This window comes from Astyanax mexicanus, chromosome 7, assembly GCF_023375975.1.
Source record: "Astyanax mexicanus isolate ESR-SI-001 chromosome 7, AstMex3_surface, whole genome shotgun sequence".
NCBI classification, from domain to species: domain Eukaryota; kingdom Metazoa; phylum Chordata; class Actinopteri; order Characiformes; family Acestrorhamphidae; genus Astyanax; species Astyanax mexicanus.
Genome location: NC_064414.1, coordinates 30,270,482 through 30,287,150, shown reverse-complemented (window position 1 = coordinate 30,287,150; position 16,669 = coordinate 30,270,482). Strand labels below are relative to the sequence as shown.

Below are 16,669 nucleotides of genomic sequence, written 5' to 3'. Positions count from 1 at the left end.
TTGGCAATGTGCTGATTAAGAAAGTTAGCTGCGAATATCATGTTCAACACTTAGTGTGAAATGTGAGCATTTTGATTTTGTGGCAGAATAAACCTGAAAAGTATTACTACAGCCAAAAGGAAATAAAAGGCCTTCTTAGAAAAATGTGTTAACAAAATGCTATAATAACAATATTAATAAGAATTTGTTATCTATTTCCAAAAGCTACACATCATAACCTAAAAGCACAAAGAATGAGCCCCACACAGACCGTGAGAAACACAAAGAAAACAGGCAGCGGTGGGCATGTCATTTCCTGGATGAGTTCAGCTCACTGTTTTTTTTTCTTTTTTTTCTTTCTGTTTTGCAGAGCATCAACTGTCTGAGATGCATAACCACAACACCTAGCAACTCAGTCTCAAGCATCTGTAGCTCAGCACATAAAAGGCACTATTACTAGTAGCAATACTGTGAAGCAAAGATGGCACCTTAACAGTACCTTAACACTGAGGGCCTTATCTTACACCCTGCACAAGATCACCCTGTCATACATTCATCAGTATCTCCGCAATACAGGTCAGCGATAATGTGCCCAATGCGTGTATAATCCCACTTGTTATGCACACAAGGACAAGCTGCGAGAGTGAAATGGCAATTTACAAGCAAATTGATTTATTTCAGGTTACGCACAAAACACACACATGATTAATTAAGTGAATTAATACTAAGCAGCGCAAGGTGTACTTTTCCTGTCGTTACGATAGCAAAGACTTTTTGAGTACACCCTAAATCAAACTCCACTGTGCAGAGATGATTGTTTGCCTATGAGGCCCATAAATGACCACAGCATTATAAGCTAATTATATCATGAGCTAATAGCTATTATCTAGAGGATCATGTTACTGTCATGTAGTTAAAGGTGAGTAAGTGGGAAAGTAGAGGATTTATCATCTTTCTGTATTATGTTCCTTTAACATAGTAAATGTATTTTTATCCTAGATTGTGCAATACCAGATAAAAACATATGGTCGCTCAGTTTCAGTTGTTTTTCTAAACTGACAGCAGAAGTATTTCTGATAAGAGAAGGGATAACATATTGTGTTTAAAATGATTCTTCCGTATGCTCTGTGCAATTTCCCATTCTCACCAAAAAGGGCCTTAAATCCCAAAACTTATAGACATCAGCTTTATCACTGACCAATAGAAATTCTCCAAAACTACTTGGAAAATCGCTTAGACTGAAAGTAAAGAAGGCTTTCTTCTGTCTTTCTTTTTATTTACCTAAAGTTTTGGCATGGCTGCAACAATAAGCAATGATGTGATCTATTGTAGACAACTCTTGGTGCTCATCTCTACAGAGCTGGCATGAACATCGCTGCATAGGTTTTGCTTTCACTCTGTGATCCTGAACATATGCAAATGACAAACTGTAGAGAATAGATTTCAGATGATATTGAAGCAGTTAGATAGTTGGATATGTGGTAAGAAAATATTTTTACCACATTTAAGGGTTAATGTTTAGATGGGATCACAAAACTGCTGGCTCCTTCTAGTGTCATAGATTAAGCTGTATTTTTTTACCATTACCTTATAGAAGCTGTTTCAAAGTAAAATGATTTTTAATAATAATTAATAATTATTTTATATGTATAATTTAATTCATATACATTACAAAGCACTATTACAAGAGGGGAGACCTTTCTGATAACAGCAAAAGAAAGTCCCCTAAGTATGGTCCATGGCTTTGTCTGAAAACACAGTCTATTCAGACAGAATTCAGTGAGATAGCATGAACAGTAAGGGTCAGGTGATAAGCATGTTAGGTGATACATGTCAGCACTGCTATTGTGTTTATGAATGGGCTCTGTGGACGCCACCTCAATTTGTTTTATTCTGTGTCTGTTCTGTTTTTTCCCCCCTAATTAGGATTTTGTGGAAAGTGTCATATTTTGTTGTTGACAGTGGATTGTGCTTGGATTAAGATGTACTGTATGATTTATAGGATTGTGGGACTATAATGGATTGTAATGTTATAATAGTATTTTTATATTTGTCCAGTTAACATAGTAGCTGTCTATCTTGGTTCTTCTGCTGCAATGAACATTTTTGTTGGGATTGTTACAAGCTGGTCTGGGTCAGGACGCAACTTAAAAGACCACCATGCCACCCTCCCCAAACACACGTACAACCAGCAAGAAGAAGAGGTATCAACAAGAAAAATATATTTAGTCAAACAAAACTGAGACAATATTATATGTTAATTAAACCAAAGAAGAGTGAAAATAACAGAAAAAATATAAAAATTAAATAACAAAGAAACAATGTTATCTTAAAATTTACAAAAAAATAACTTACCTAATAAAGAAAAGAAAAGAAAAAAGATGAACCTAACTGCCTAACTAAACAACCTGGAAAAAACATGGGCTTGGCTGAAACTGGGCTGACACAAATAATTACACATTTAGAAAAAAAAAGCCCGCGGCACCAGCTCCCGCTGCCCGAGTCGTCGCGCCGCCAGCACCAGCTCCCGCTGCCCGAGTCGCCGCGCCACCAGCGCCAGCTCCCGCTGCCCGAGTTGCCACCCCACCGGTTCCTGCTCCCAGAACTTTGTTTGGCCCCAGGGCCCATTTACCCAGGCAGGCACCGAGGCCCCCGGACTTAGTCCCCAGAACTGTGCCCAGGCTGGCTCCTCAGACTTTGCCTCAGTCTTTTCCCCAGACTTTTGCCAGCCCTGGGCACCCGCCTATGTTTTTGGTCCCTGTGTCTCTCCCCGTTTTGGTCCCTGTCTCTGTCTATGTCCCTGTACCCGTGTCTGTCTCTGTCTCTATTCCTGTCCCAGTTACGGTGTTGGTTTCTGTCCCTGTTAATGTCCTCGTCCCGGTTCCCATGTCTAGTCCCGTCCAGTCTCTGTGTCCTGTCCAGTTCCCCATCCAGTCTCTGTCTCCTGTGCAGTTCCCCGTCCAGTCTCCGTCTCCTGTCCAGTTCTCCGTCCAGTCTCCATCTCCTGTCCAGTTCCCCGTCCAGTCTCCCGTTCAGTCTCCATCCCCTGTCCAGTGTCCTGTCCTGTCTCTGTCTCCTGTCCAGTCTCCGTCCACTGTCCAGTTCCCTGTTCAGTCTCAGTCCCCTGTTCAGTTTCCAAGCCCGGTCCAGTCTCCCGTCCAGTCTTTGTCCTCTGTCCTGTCTCCGTTTCAGTCCCCGGTCTTGACTCCTGTTTTCCCTGGCCTCTCCCTGCCGCCAGCCCCCGGGGTTCGTTTTTACGAGCCTTGGGAGCTGCGAGTTTAGGGGGAGGCTTCTGTCACGTCTTAGCCCTGTCTCATGTCTCTGTGTGTTTTCCTCACGTGACCTGTACTCCTCTGTGTCTCTTGTCAGTAGATTTCCACCATGTGTTTCTCATTTGTAGCTCCGCCCCTTCCCCAGGTGTTTCCAATTCTAGTGTGTTTCCTGTTTCTTTAAATAGATCCCTCGTTTGTTTCTTTGTTTATTTACTCCCAGTTTATTTTGCTATTTATTATCTCTTGTTGGTTTAGTTTATGTTCTCTGGTTTCTCTCTTTTGTTTTGGTTTTTGGTTATTTGTTTATCTAGTTTAATTTATTTAGTTAACTCCCTTGATCCCTTGGTATATATCTCCCTGTTTTATGTTTAAGTGTTTACTTGTTTCTCGTTTCCTGGTTTATTTATATTTATTTATTAAATTATTCATTTCTCACCCTACCTGCACTTGCGTCCGTCTCCTCGTCTCCCTGCCTGGGTCATCCCCATTTCCTGACACAGTCTCACTCTGCATTAAGTGCAGCCCACCTTAGTTTAGTCCAGTAAACTTCTCTCCGCAGCTCAGCAACCTGATCTGGACAGCTTTCTGTCCATGAGCTCTCTGGAACAAAACATGGTGGTTAAACCCATTGGCTGCATTACTGACTGCACCCTTTTGCTAATGTGTGACCAAACTCCAGGGATTTCAGGGCACAGAGAGAATGTAAGCACAAATGAATACTAACTTGAGTAAGCTGAGGCTGTTTATATACGCAACATTATATTTTTGCCTATAGACCAAAAACATCAGCATATCTGATCCCAACAATGAGGAACTTGCTTTGTGAATGCCCTTTTCAAGCTAGAGATAGAGATAAGACCAGAGACTGTAAAAAAGATGGACGGCGTGTCGCTGTTCCCATTCATTCAGTGAAAATGAAGCCAAAATCTTCCGCCATGTTGGCGATCCTGATACCCGAGTCTGCAGTCTGCACAGTAGAGACCAGAGGAGGGAGAAAGACTGTGGAGAGACAGCTTACTCATTTAAATAACCCCACCCCTGAGGGCTGCCTCCACAGAGCTCACACAGTCTATGGTCACCGCACCTTTTTGAATAGAGCTGACGCTGTTTTGCTATTGAAACCTATGGGTATGGGTGGGGTTACACAGCTTTTTGCAACCGAACAGCAGGAGGCGCCCGACTTGTGGTGGCTTCAATTTTGAGAGACTATGCTCTGTCCAGCTATACACAGTCTATGAGATAAATGCATACAAGCTACAGTTAGCTTATTTTATACACTGTTAAACACAATATTTCTACATGTGTGTAAGGATATTTCTCATCATACTTCAATAACCTAATACAATCCATCACATATCATTACATAATTACATCATACAATATGCACTAATACACCTCATACACAGAGAGGCAAGCAACTAATGCAACACATTTAACTGTATTATCTTGTTAAAGATAAAGAAAAGAATAAGAAAGATGTGAGTATATTGGACTGAAATGTGTATGTTTACCATGTTTATCTACGTGGGACGAACCACTAGCTGATAGTGCCCTGGCTTACCAGAAAACTTAGGGCTCCTCAGTGTAGCACTGAGTGCTGCTAACTGGCTAGCGCTGTTGCTAATTGCGGCAAGTTACTGGAAATCTAAGCTTACTGTAAATAAACGGAGGTGCATTACTCACCCAAATAAACAGTTTTTGGAGAGAAATCTGTGTAGATTAACATCCAGCTCTCATTTGACTTTGAAAGATTTTTAAGAATTTAAAAAAGAATTTTTAATTAAGATTTTTTATTTACTCAGGCGTCCCCCGCATCAAGACCTGCTGTATTAGAAGGGAATCTTAGAAAGACTAGTATGGAGTGAATTTTGTGCCAAAAGACGAGGGTTCAGGGTAGGTGACCAATAGAGATTAAAGGGGAACGCCTTCTTCTAAGCCCCGCCCACCCGTGAAAAGTGTGCCAAAAATCAGAACCAAAAAAATGAAGCAGAAGCAAAGGAGAGATTCCAGAAGCAAAAGTCTTTAGCAGCAAAATCCACAAAAATCCACAGAAAATCCAAAAAAATCCAAAAATGAAAGCAAAGACTGGCAAAATCCAAACTAAAATAATTTTCAAATAAGTGCAAAGAATAATAAAATAACCAAGTATATTTAAATATATATATTTGATATATATTTTTTTCTCTTTTGAATTTGCAACATACATGTTTTACTTTTGATTCTTAAAATTTTGCTTGTGGATTTTATTTTTTTACGTAAAACTTTTGGCACAAAATTCACTCCATAGACTAGAAAATAGACGTTTAAATAATGTTGAAATAATAGTCCGTAAAATATGGTAACTCCACTCTAAACGGCCTAGAGCACACAGAAAGAGATTTTCGATTATGTTAAACAAATTTAATACATGGTAGTAAAAAAAAAAAAGAAACAGAAAAAAACGTGAATTATAGTGATTTTAATTAGGTAAATTACAGAGAGAGGTGAAATCAGGGCAGAAGCAGCAACAACACATAAAGTTATTATTTACAATTTGTTAGATATACTTATTCAAGGGGCAAAACATAAGATGTAGGTTTCTGTGAAATTATTTATGTAATTTAATATTAAAATAAGTCAGTGTATGTTTTAGAGAGATTAAGGATTTATATATCATGTAAGCGCGTGTTGCTGAAGTTTTAAACAAAGCACAACCACAATTCTTTAGTTTAGGTCATCATTATCATCATGTAAAAATGAAGGATAATTTAAGATTTGACTGAAAGCTTTATTTTAAAAAGTTTAACAATATGCAATAACCATTTAGTAATAACACAGTCCCTCCACTTTCATGATGCATGTATATACACTTGCAGCTTAAATGTATCTCATAATATATACCATCACATATATTATATCACATTTTGTATATCAGCCCCAATTACCAGTTTTCTAGCTGCTGTAACCCACACCAGTCACACCTAAACCTCAAAGTTTACAACCCCGCCTGTCTCTGTGAGGCTCTCTCCCAGTGTCTAACGCTAAACTGGTCTTTCTGTACAGTAAAATATTCTCAATGCCAAAGAAAACATTCACCTAAACACTCCACAAGAACACAGTTGATGTACAATCACTAAATATTATCTGAACATCAGTATGAATATATGTGTATTATAACATATAATCCCCAACATGCATAAAATACAATTTTAAAAGATAAAATGCTAATTGAAATGTTTTTGCCATTTCAATTCATTTACATGAAGAAATAAAAAGAAGCTATAACAAGACGCGATACTTTTCTGATAACAGCATCACGACGCCTCCTTAAAATGTTCCATAGCTGGGTCTGAAAATGTTCACCACCTGGATTTTGACTGGATTCTGAGGCATCTATCCTTTTATTTTAAAGGGAAAGAATACTAATAGATAATAATAACACAGCTAATTATCATATCTGTCTTCTAAGTGTGATAGCGTGGGCAGAAAGGCATCAAGTTAGCATTTCTTGGATTACAGACACAGTCTATATGTGTAACTCATGGGCTACTAAGATGGAGGACAGATTTCTACCAACCATGTGTTGCTACACATTGTGTTGTTAGTATGAAAGCAAAATGTAGACAACTATTCACAAATATTTATATATGCTAAATTTAATATATGGATTTAAGCTGCTTTTAAGGCTTCAGCTGTCAATTTTCACATTTTAATGGGTTTCAAAGTTCATAGATTCTTTATTGCTACCATATAAGTAACTAGCAAATATAACTGTCATTAGTAATTACACCCACTAATAAGATTGCATGATTAAATTCCCCCCTTCCCAAAAAAAAAAAATAAAACAAAATTGATAAATTTAATAAATTAGTATTGTGTGGATGCAGAATAAGTTTCAAAAAGTAAACAGACTCGGTCCAGTTTCTAAGATAAAATATTAATGTTGGTACTACTCATGGTAACCAACATCTATTTGACAATGCTTGAAAAAAAATACAAAAATGTCTACCCACAGTGTACCTCTGTTCACTACAACAGGATGTGTGCTTCACATTAACCTCTTGACTCTCTAGTTTCTAATTGAAAAAGTGATTATCATAAAATTCTGACATAATTATTATTTAAAAATGTAAAATAAACACATATCTAAGTTCTCGATTGATGTTAGATGGATGTTTTCATGCCCTGAGTAGTTTCACAGATTTTGTTTTAGATATTAGCTTTATAGATATATAGGTCTATGCACTGCAGCACACACAAACCACTGATCAACAAGGACATCATCAAGACTTAGTATCCCCTGAAAGTCCTGCAGGTTTACTGGAAATGAGAGAAAGGATACAAAGCATTAATGGAAACACATATATCTAGTATTCTATCAGAACAGCAAACAACAAACAACAACAACTTAAGTTATGTAGTGAATGTATTGTATAATTCCAGCAGATACCTTAATGTCACTAAAGAAGACGTGTTCATGGTTCTTCTTCCCAGAATTCTGTTTCAGCTTGGTAAAGTGCTGAATGACTGGATTCTTTCCTAAATATTTCCCTACACCTCTGAAGTACAGAATGGCTGAGAGTTGGGATTCACTGGAAACACATTAGAAAAACAAGATCAACTAAAAAGCACCAGTTATGCTCCAATTATGTCACAAACAGATTACACTGAAGCTTCCATGTCAGTATTGTGATTATGTTAATCCTTCACATGTAATAGGCATTTGAATATATTCAATGCCATTCAAAACGATTCTTGTTTAGTTTATTTTGTTGATTTCGCTTTGTATTGTTTCCATTTAAATCAAGATTGAAGCGTCAGACATTCCAGTATATAAACAAAGAGATAAGCTCAAACTAACTTAAACATATTTTTTTAAGTGTTTTTTGAAATTTGCTTTAATGTTTTAGCGCAGAATGTTGTTTGCGTTGCCTAAAAAATACACTACATTTAGGAAACAAAATGCTATTTCTGGTTGATTTATATCTACTTGAAGTATATGTACTTAATGTGTAGTTGCATTGCTGGAGAGCTGGGTGTCAGGCTATGGTGTAGGGTCTGCATCTATGTGAAGAGTACTGGACAGCTATGCCATTGGGTTGACGCAAAACTAAAAATTGGGATTTATTAGTCTGTTTGCATTGCAATGCAGTGGCACAAACACTCCGGCTACTCGCGACTGAATGCACTGGCCATGCTATATATGGAGAGGGAACTAGTCAGAAGGGGGATTAATCAAAAGCCATTTAAAACTATTATAATACAAATGAGTGATTTTTGAATTGTGATTCCACTTATTTTATCTCCCCAACTTTTTTATTGTCAGTAATTTATTTATTGAACATCAGCCCTGACGCCATTCTTAATCTGTATCTGCTCCGCCTAAAATAAATGTAATTTAATGATTAATGGTAAAGCTGGTAAAGTTTCTTCATGTTTAGAGTTATGTGTGAGGGTAAACTGACAGATTACATTATTAATAAGCACAGTTGGCTGTTCAGTCATTGAAGTACCAAAATCATTTAATTCAAGAAGGCATTTACAATAAACTCCTGCATACATCAGTTCCAGTGATGGTATAGTTACTACTCCGATTACTGATTACTGATTACTCCTTTAAAAAGTAACTTAGTTACTTTATGGATTACTTGATTTTAAAAGTAACTAAGTTACTGTCAGTGTTGGGCACGTTACTTTGAAAAAGTAATTAGTTATAGTTACTGGTTACTTCTCCAAAAAAGTAACTGAGTTACTAACGGAGTTACTCCACTATAAAAGTAATTAGTTACCAGTAAAAGTAACTATCGCGTTACTTTTTATTATTCGCCCCTCAAAAAAAGGAAATCAATTATGCATTTACTATTATTATTAGAAAAATAAAAAAAAATAACAAACGAAAATAAACCCAAAATGTTGACAAAAATATAATCTAACGAATTTCAAAAAAATAAAACGAAATTCTCCACACAACCAAAGAAAATTACTAAAACTTGTAATACTGAAAAAAGCGGAAAAACGCGTCTGGGGATGAAATTTAACAAACCAAGCCACACTCAAAAGAAATATGTATATATAAAACAAAATAATGGACAAAAACAACAATTTAATGCCCGTTAAAATGGTATTAATATAACAGCTTCACCAAAAGAGAATAGAGCTTAGATCCTGCCCAAAAAATCCGACCCAGCCGGAGCCCGTGCACATTCTGCCCAAGCCCGAACCATAAACTGTCATTATGAGCCCGACCCGATCCGCCCCATAAACTGTCTGTTTTCGGGCTGATTGAATGAGCGAAATATAATCAGAATTATGTTAATTAACACTGTAACATAGAAGCATAGAACTATTATTTAATTTAAATGATTTTTAAGAACAGCTACACACAATGCTGCAAGTCAAACGCGGAGGCGTTCACGTGCGCCCAGAGCTACGTGATTACAGTTTTCATTTTTATTATAGTTTAATTTTATTTTGTTTTTATTTTTTCTGTTCATTTTAGGGTGGGCTTGCTAGCGCGAGCGCTTTACACAAGAACTAACGGACCACGAGTGCCGCGCGCTCGGCACAACAACTCCCGCTGTACAACTCCGCTGTACAACAGCGCTTATAAATAAATTAAACACAAAAATGAGGGTATTCTATCAGTAATTTCAGTTCGTTTTAGTTAGTTTTATAAACACAAAATACAGTTCGAGGTAGTTATGTTTTTCCTTTTAATTACCGTTTTTATTAGATTCAGTTAACACAAATGTTTTTCACTTTCAATTTTCGCTATTTCGTTCGCTTTAGTGAACAATAATAATTGGTTACTTAGCAACATTGTGATTATCACACCAGAGCTTTATATAAAATAAAAATAGGAGCCTGATTTCGGGTCGGTCCTCAGGTCAGGTGGGATTCGGGCAGAGAATCTAAGCTCTAAAATAGAAAGCAGCAGCACCACAAAAACCGGAGCAGCTAAAAAGAGCTTAACGTCCTTAATTCGGAACTTGGGTTGTCCACGGCAATCACTGAATTGATTAGAGCACGCAAATCGTCACAATTGTGCCTCACTTCACCACGCCAAACCACAGGCACAGCGGCCAGAAGCTCAAGTTCACCGGACAGAGGAGGGGTTAACCAGGGCAAAGCGAAATAAAAAAAAAAAGTTCATAGAGCTGCTAAAGTAACGTGCTGTAACGGGGTGTCGGAAATGGTAACGGCGTTATAGTTACAGTCATAGTAATTAGTTAGATTACTCGTTACTGAAAAAAAGTAACGGCGTTAGTAACGCCGTTAGTTTTAACGCCGTTACTCCCAACACTGGTTACTGTACAAGTTACTTTATTAGTTACTTTCAGCAGCTGCAGACACCACCTCCCGCCGCGGCGCCGCCTTAACATAAAAACTATAACCAGTTTTGCCAATACTCCCTTTATTGGAAAATGCATTTTTAACAGCAACAATGTATCTCTAGACATTTAAAGTTGAACTATTTCCTGAAAAAATACGTTTTTTTTAATAAAAATAAAAGACAATTTCTCTTGAATTAACTTAACATAAATTATTTTTTTTATAAAAAATAAAATATGGTCTTTCTTGATTTCACTTAACATAAATACTTGTTTTTATAAAAAAGAAAAATAAAGAAAGTCTTTCTTGACCTGAAATATTTAACACTGTAAATCTTCACATTGAACTTGTTGTTCTCTGCAGGGCAGCAAAGAGTGGTTTTATAAAACAAAACCGTGTATATGGTCTAGGCCAGGGATCACATATATGCATACTGCGGTCCAGGTCCGGACCCAGACGTTGTCCAGTGCGGACCCAAACCAGTAAACTACTGAAAAGTATTTAATTTTGACAGCGTTCATTTAAAGCGTCAGAACTTTTCTTGTCTTTACGGTATATGCGCTCTGCGGCTGTGCAGACCGCTGCCCTGGCTAGTGAATTGAGATGCGGCCGAGAAAAAAACGCCTTTATAAAGAGATAAGGAGCCCGAGAACTGGTGGAAAAATGAGAACAGGCGGAAACTAAAGACACACTGAGTGCGAGAGAGAGACAGGGGAGGATTGTAAAGCTGACAGGAAAGGGAGCGGTGTGTGTGTGTCTGTGTGTGTCTGTGTGTGAGTGTGAGGTGAAGATAGAGAGAGAGTAACGCACAGTGACTTGGATAAGTAACTTTAATCTGATTACTGGATTGGAAATAGTAACGCGTTTGTAACACCTGCTCGCACTACACCTTTAAGATCCGCCTCTCCTGAGTATTGAGGCTGACTCCTCCTCTCCCACACACCGGTGGGAGATCACTCATTTACAAGACTATATAAACTGGACTCATGCACTGCCTAGTTGCGAGATATTGCCACATTGTGTCTTATCGAGCGTTATTGTATGTTACTGTTTCCCTGGTTTTTGATCTACTGCTTCCCCTTGACTACGATTCTAGCCTAGCGTGTCTTTTCTGGTCTTTTTGAACCTTGCCTGTCTGACTACGATTTTTGCCTTCTGTTTTGGACTAATAAACCTGTCTGCATTTGCATCCAAACTCCTGGTTGGTTTCTTACAGAATATCTCGCCACCAATGGATGCAGCAGGGAACCGGGACCTTAATGAGGTTGTGGCAGAACAATCACGAGCTGTAGAACTCGTACAACAACAACTCAATCAACTGGGTACCGCGTTTAACTCGCTGACTGAGCGTCTGGAGGCTCTGTTTAGCAACCAGCCTGCTAATCCCGTCCAGCAGGTGGTTAACCCACCAGCACAACCTCCTCCTGTACCAGAACCCCAGCCACCTGCATTAACTCCTCTCAAAGTCGCCCTGCCGGAGAAATACCACGGAGACCCAGAGGTATGTGAGGGATTTTTATTGCAATGCGATATTTACTTCGCCCAACAACCTCCGCCTGGTCCCAACGATAACGCTAAAATAATGTTTGTAACTTCACTACTCTCTGGTAAAGCCCTAAAGTGGGCTACAGCGCTCTGGTCTCAAAACCCCGCGATGAATGAGAGTTATGAACTATTTGCCAGTACTTTCCGGACTGTTTTTGGCAGCCCAAAGGGGGGTAGAGAAGTTGGGGAACAACTACTGGAGCTCCGACAAGGCCGTAACACAGTAGCGGACTATGCCCTTACCTTCCGCACGTTAGCCGCGCAAAGCGGTTGGAATGAGGCTTCTCTCATCACGGCTTTCCGAAGAGGGTTGTCCGAAGTAATCCAGACTGAGTTAGCTTGCCGGGATGATGCGTTGTCTTTGAATGACCTTATCAAGATGGCCACCCGTCTGGATGTGTTACTGCAAAGCCGGCGTCATACGTCACGCGCCCAGCGTGGTCACGTATTGCCACAGATAGTTTCAGCCGAAGAGGGTGAACCTATGCAACTGGGACACACGCGGCTCAGTCAAGCAGAGCGCCAGCGCCGCATAGAGGGCGGTTTGTGTCTTTACTGCGGAAACGGGGGTCATATGAGAAGTGGCTGTCCTAATCGACCACTTTCAAGGCCAGGCAACACCACCCAGCGCACGAGTTCCGATTCGTGCGCTGACGCAGTGAGTATGCCTGATCCTCTCATCTCAATAAAGATGTTAACTGTACCTGTAACTGTACACTACCTTAATCAGATCTTTTCCTTTGCAGCCCTCGTGGACTCCGGAGCGGCAGGCAACTTCATCGAGAAAGCCGTGGCCGAGAAACTGAAGATTCCAGTCATAAAATTAGATACCCCATTAAGGATTCAAGCCATCAATTATCAACCCATTGGAGAGGGCACAGTAACGCACATCACTGAACCCGTAACTATAACCATTGGATCTGTTCACAGTGAACAGATTTCTTTCCATGTCCTCCGAGTGTCCTCTCACCCCATTGTTTTGGGCCTACCCTGGCTCCTTAAACATAACCCTAAAATCTCCTGGGAAGATAGAGACATTGTTCAGTGGTCCAGCAATTGTTTTGAAAACTGTATTAAACTGACCTTGGCATCTACCTCCATTGAAAGCCCCTTAGAACCCAGTCTCACTGACATTCCGGATGTCTATTCAGACCTATTAGATGTTTTTAGTAAAATAAGAGCCTCTGAATTGCCACCTCATCGACCCTGGGATTGTTCCATTGAACTGGAAGAAGGTAAAATCCCTCCCCGAGCTCGCATTTATCCTCTTTCAGTCAAGGAAACACAGGCTATGGAGGACTACATCCAGGAAGCCCTGAACCAGGGTTTCATTAGACCCTCTACTTCTCCTGCCTCCGCAAGTATGTTTTTTGTGGAAAAGAAAGATGGTGGTTTAAGACCGTGTGTGGATTATCGTGGTTTGAATGAAATCACAAAAAAGTTCCGTTATCCACTGCCTTTGGTACCTGCTGCTTTAGAACAGCTTAGGGGAGCTCGTTATTTCACTAAATTGGACCTTCGCAGTGCATATAATTTGATTAGAATTAAAGAAGGTGATGAATGGAAGACTGCTTTTTCAACTAACTCTGGCCATTATGAATACCTGGTGATGAGCTATGGATTGGTAAATGCTCCCTCTGTCTTCCAGTCATTCATCAATGAAGTTCTGAGAGACATGCTGGGTAAATATGTCATTGCATTTTTAGATGATATTCTTATCTATTCTGCGTCTCTTCCTGAACACGTTCAACAGGTGAGGCAAGTACTGCAAAGACTCCTACAGAACAGACTGTACGTCAAAGCAGAGAAATGCCAGTTCCACCAGACCCACATCTCATTCCTGGGTTATCTGATCAATCGTGAGGGGGTCCACATGGATGAAAAGAAAGTGGAGGCTGTAACTGGATGGAAGAAACCTGTGAGTAGAAAAGATTTGCAACGTTTTCTTGGCTTTGCCAACTTCTACAGAAGGTTCATCCGAAACTTTAGTTTGGAGGCAGCTCCACTCACTACTATGCTTAGAGGGGAACACAAGAAGTTAGTGTGGAATGTGGCAGCTGAGCAGGCATTCGATAAGCTTAAGACACTTTTTACATCAGCCCCTATGCTGAAACATCCCGACCCTTCTCTGCCCTTCATCGTGGAGGTGGACGCATCTGACTCTGGGGTAGGAGCGGTCCTGTCACAACGTCAAGGTAATCCTGCTAAACTGTTCCCATATGCATATTTTTCTAAAAAACTGTCTCCCACAGAATGCAACTATGATGTAGGCAACCGTGAATTGCTGGCTATTAAATTAGCTTTGGAAGAATGGAGACACTGGCTGGAGGGAGCGCATCACCCATTCATCGTCCTCACTGACCACCGGAACTTGGAGTATCTGCGTACAGCCAAACGTCTTAATTCCAGACAAGCGAGGTGGGCTCTCTTCTTTTCTCGTTTCTGTTTCACCATCACTTATCGACCAGGCTCCAAGAATGGTAAAGCAGATGCCTTATCCAGGCTTTTTGAAAAAGAAAAGACTCAGTCAGATCCTCAAACCATCCTCAATCCCTCCTGTATCCTTGCCCCTATCCAGTGGGATATAGAGGAGGACATAAGACAGGCTTCTCGGTCAGAACCCACTCCTCATAATTGTCCAGCTAATCGTGTGTTTGTTCCCGAATCATGCAGGGACAGGTTGATAAGATGGGCCCACACCTCTCTGGCTACAGGTCATCCAGGCACAGCCCGCACCTATCATCTGCTGGGAGAACGGTATTGGTGGCCTCGGATGGAGCCGGAAATACACGCATACATTCAGTCCTGTTCCCTGTGTGCTCGTACCAAGTCTCCCAGATCACTGCCGGCAGGTAAATTAGAGCCTTTACCCATACCTCTCAGACCCTGGTCCCATCTGTCCATAGACTTCCTCACCGACTTACCTCCATCACAAACATTCACCACTATTCTTGTAGTTATAGACAGGTTTTCTAAAGCCTGTAAATTGGTGCCTTTCACCACTATACCCACTGCATTCCAGACTGCAGAGGCTTTGTTCACTCACGTTTTCAGGAATTTTGGGATACCGGAGGACATTGTATCTGATCGGGGACCTCAGTTCACTTGTTCAGTTTGGAAAGCTTTTATGGATAAGTTGGGGATTACTGTCAGTCTCACGTCAGGCCATCACCCCGAAGCTAATGGACAAGTGGAAAGGCTCAATCAGGAAATAGGTCGTCTGCTGCGCCATTACTGTCATGACCAACAGGGGGAGTGGTCCCGCTTTCTGCCGTGGGCAGAATACTCTCAGAACTCTCTACGTAGCTCATCTACAGGTTTAACTCCATTCCAGTGTGTTCTAGGTTACCAACCACCATTGTTCCCTTGGAATGCAGAGAGGACAGACGCTCCTGCTGTTGACGACTGGTTCACACACAGTGAGAGGGCTTGGGAACAGACACACGCACGTCTGGGTTTGGCTGTCAGACGACAAAAAGCACAGGCAGATCGACATAGAGGTAAAACCCCTTTATTTAACCCAGGTGACAGAGTTTGGCTTTCCACAAGGGACCTCAAGTTGCGCCTGCCCTGTCGTAAACTCAGTCCACGGTTTGTTGGACCCTTCAGAATACTACAAAGAATAAACAATGTGACTTATAAATTGCTTTTGCCCCGTAACTACAGAGTCTCACCCAGTTTTCATGTGTCTCTCCTCAGGCCGGTTATTCCTGGTCCACTGGATGATGCCTCCCCTCTCTCATCACCACCTCCAGCTCTGGACATCGACGGCAGTCCTGCCTACAAAGTCAACACCATTGTGGATTCACGTCGGAGACGGGGGCACATCCAGTATCTAGTGGACTGGGAGGGGTACGGTCCCGAGGAGAGGAGCTGGGTGTCTACATCGGACATACTGGATCCCTCTCTCATTACGGATTTCCACTCCCGCAGGCCGGAACGTCCTGCACCCAGACCTCGGGGCCGACCCCCCGGCCGGACTCTTGGCGCTCCTGGAGTAGCGCGTAGGGAAGGGGGTTCTGTAACACCTGCTCGCACTACACCTTTAAGATCCGCCTCTCCTGAGTATTGAGGCTGACTCCTCCTCTCCCACACACCGGTGGGAGATCACTCATTTACAAGACTATATAAACTGGACTCATGCACTGCCTAGTTGCGAGATATTGCCACATTGTGTCTTATCGAGCGTTATTGTATGTTACTGTTTCCCTGGTTTTTGATCTACTGCTTCCCCTTGACTACGATTCTAGCCTAGCGTGTCTTTTCTGGTCTTTTTGAACCTTGCCTGTCTGACTACGATTTTTGCCTTCTGTTTTGGACTAATAAACCTGTCTGCATTTGCATCCAAACTCCTGGTTGGTTTCTTACAGCGTTAGACTCGTTACTGAAAAAAGGTAACGCGTTACTGACATCACTGATCAGTTCACAAGTACTGCACAGTAGCACTGAGGTGACCAGAAAAATACTAGTGTTAAAAGTGTAATGCAGGGTGACAATGTCAAGTTAGCTGATTAATCTGCAAAGTGCAATTTGACCACTGTCTAGTTAGATAGCTGTAAATA

At 40.8% G+C, this 16,669-nt stretch overlaps 1 protein-coding gene across 3 annotated transcripts in view; it reads right to left on the bottom strand.

The window, feature by feature from the left end:
- Positions 1-5,997: 5,997 nt before the first annotated feature.
- LOC103023885 (exocyst complex component 3-like protein 4) overlaps positions 5,998-16,669 on the bottom strand; it is a 71,469-nt gene continuing 60,797 nt past the window's right edge. For all 3 annotated transcript variants that reach the window (XM_049481460.1, XM_049481461.1, XM_022684448.2), the window contains 2 exons: positions 7,681-7,822; positions 5,998-7,550 (listed from right to left, as the gene is read on the bottom strand). In XM_049481460.1, the coding sequence (XP_049337417.1) occupies positions 7,548-7,550; positions 7,681-7,822 (145 nt within the window). In that variant the 3' untranslated portion in view covers positions 5,998-7,547. The remainder of the gene's footprint in view (positions 7,551-7,680; positions 7,823-16,669) is intronic.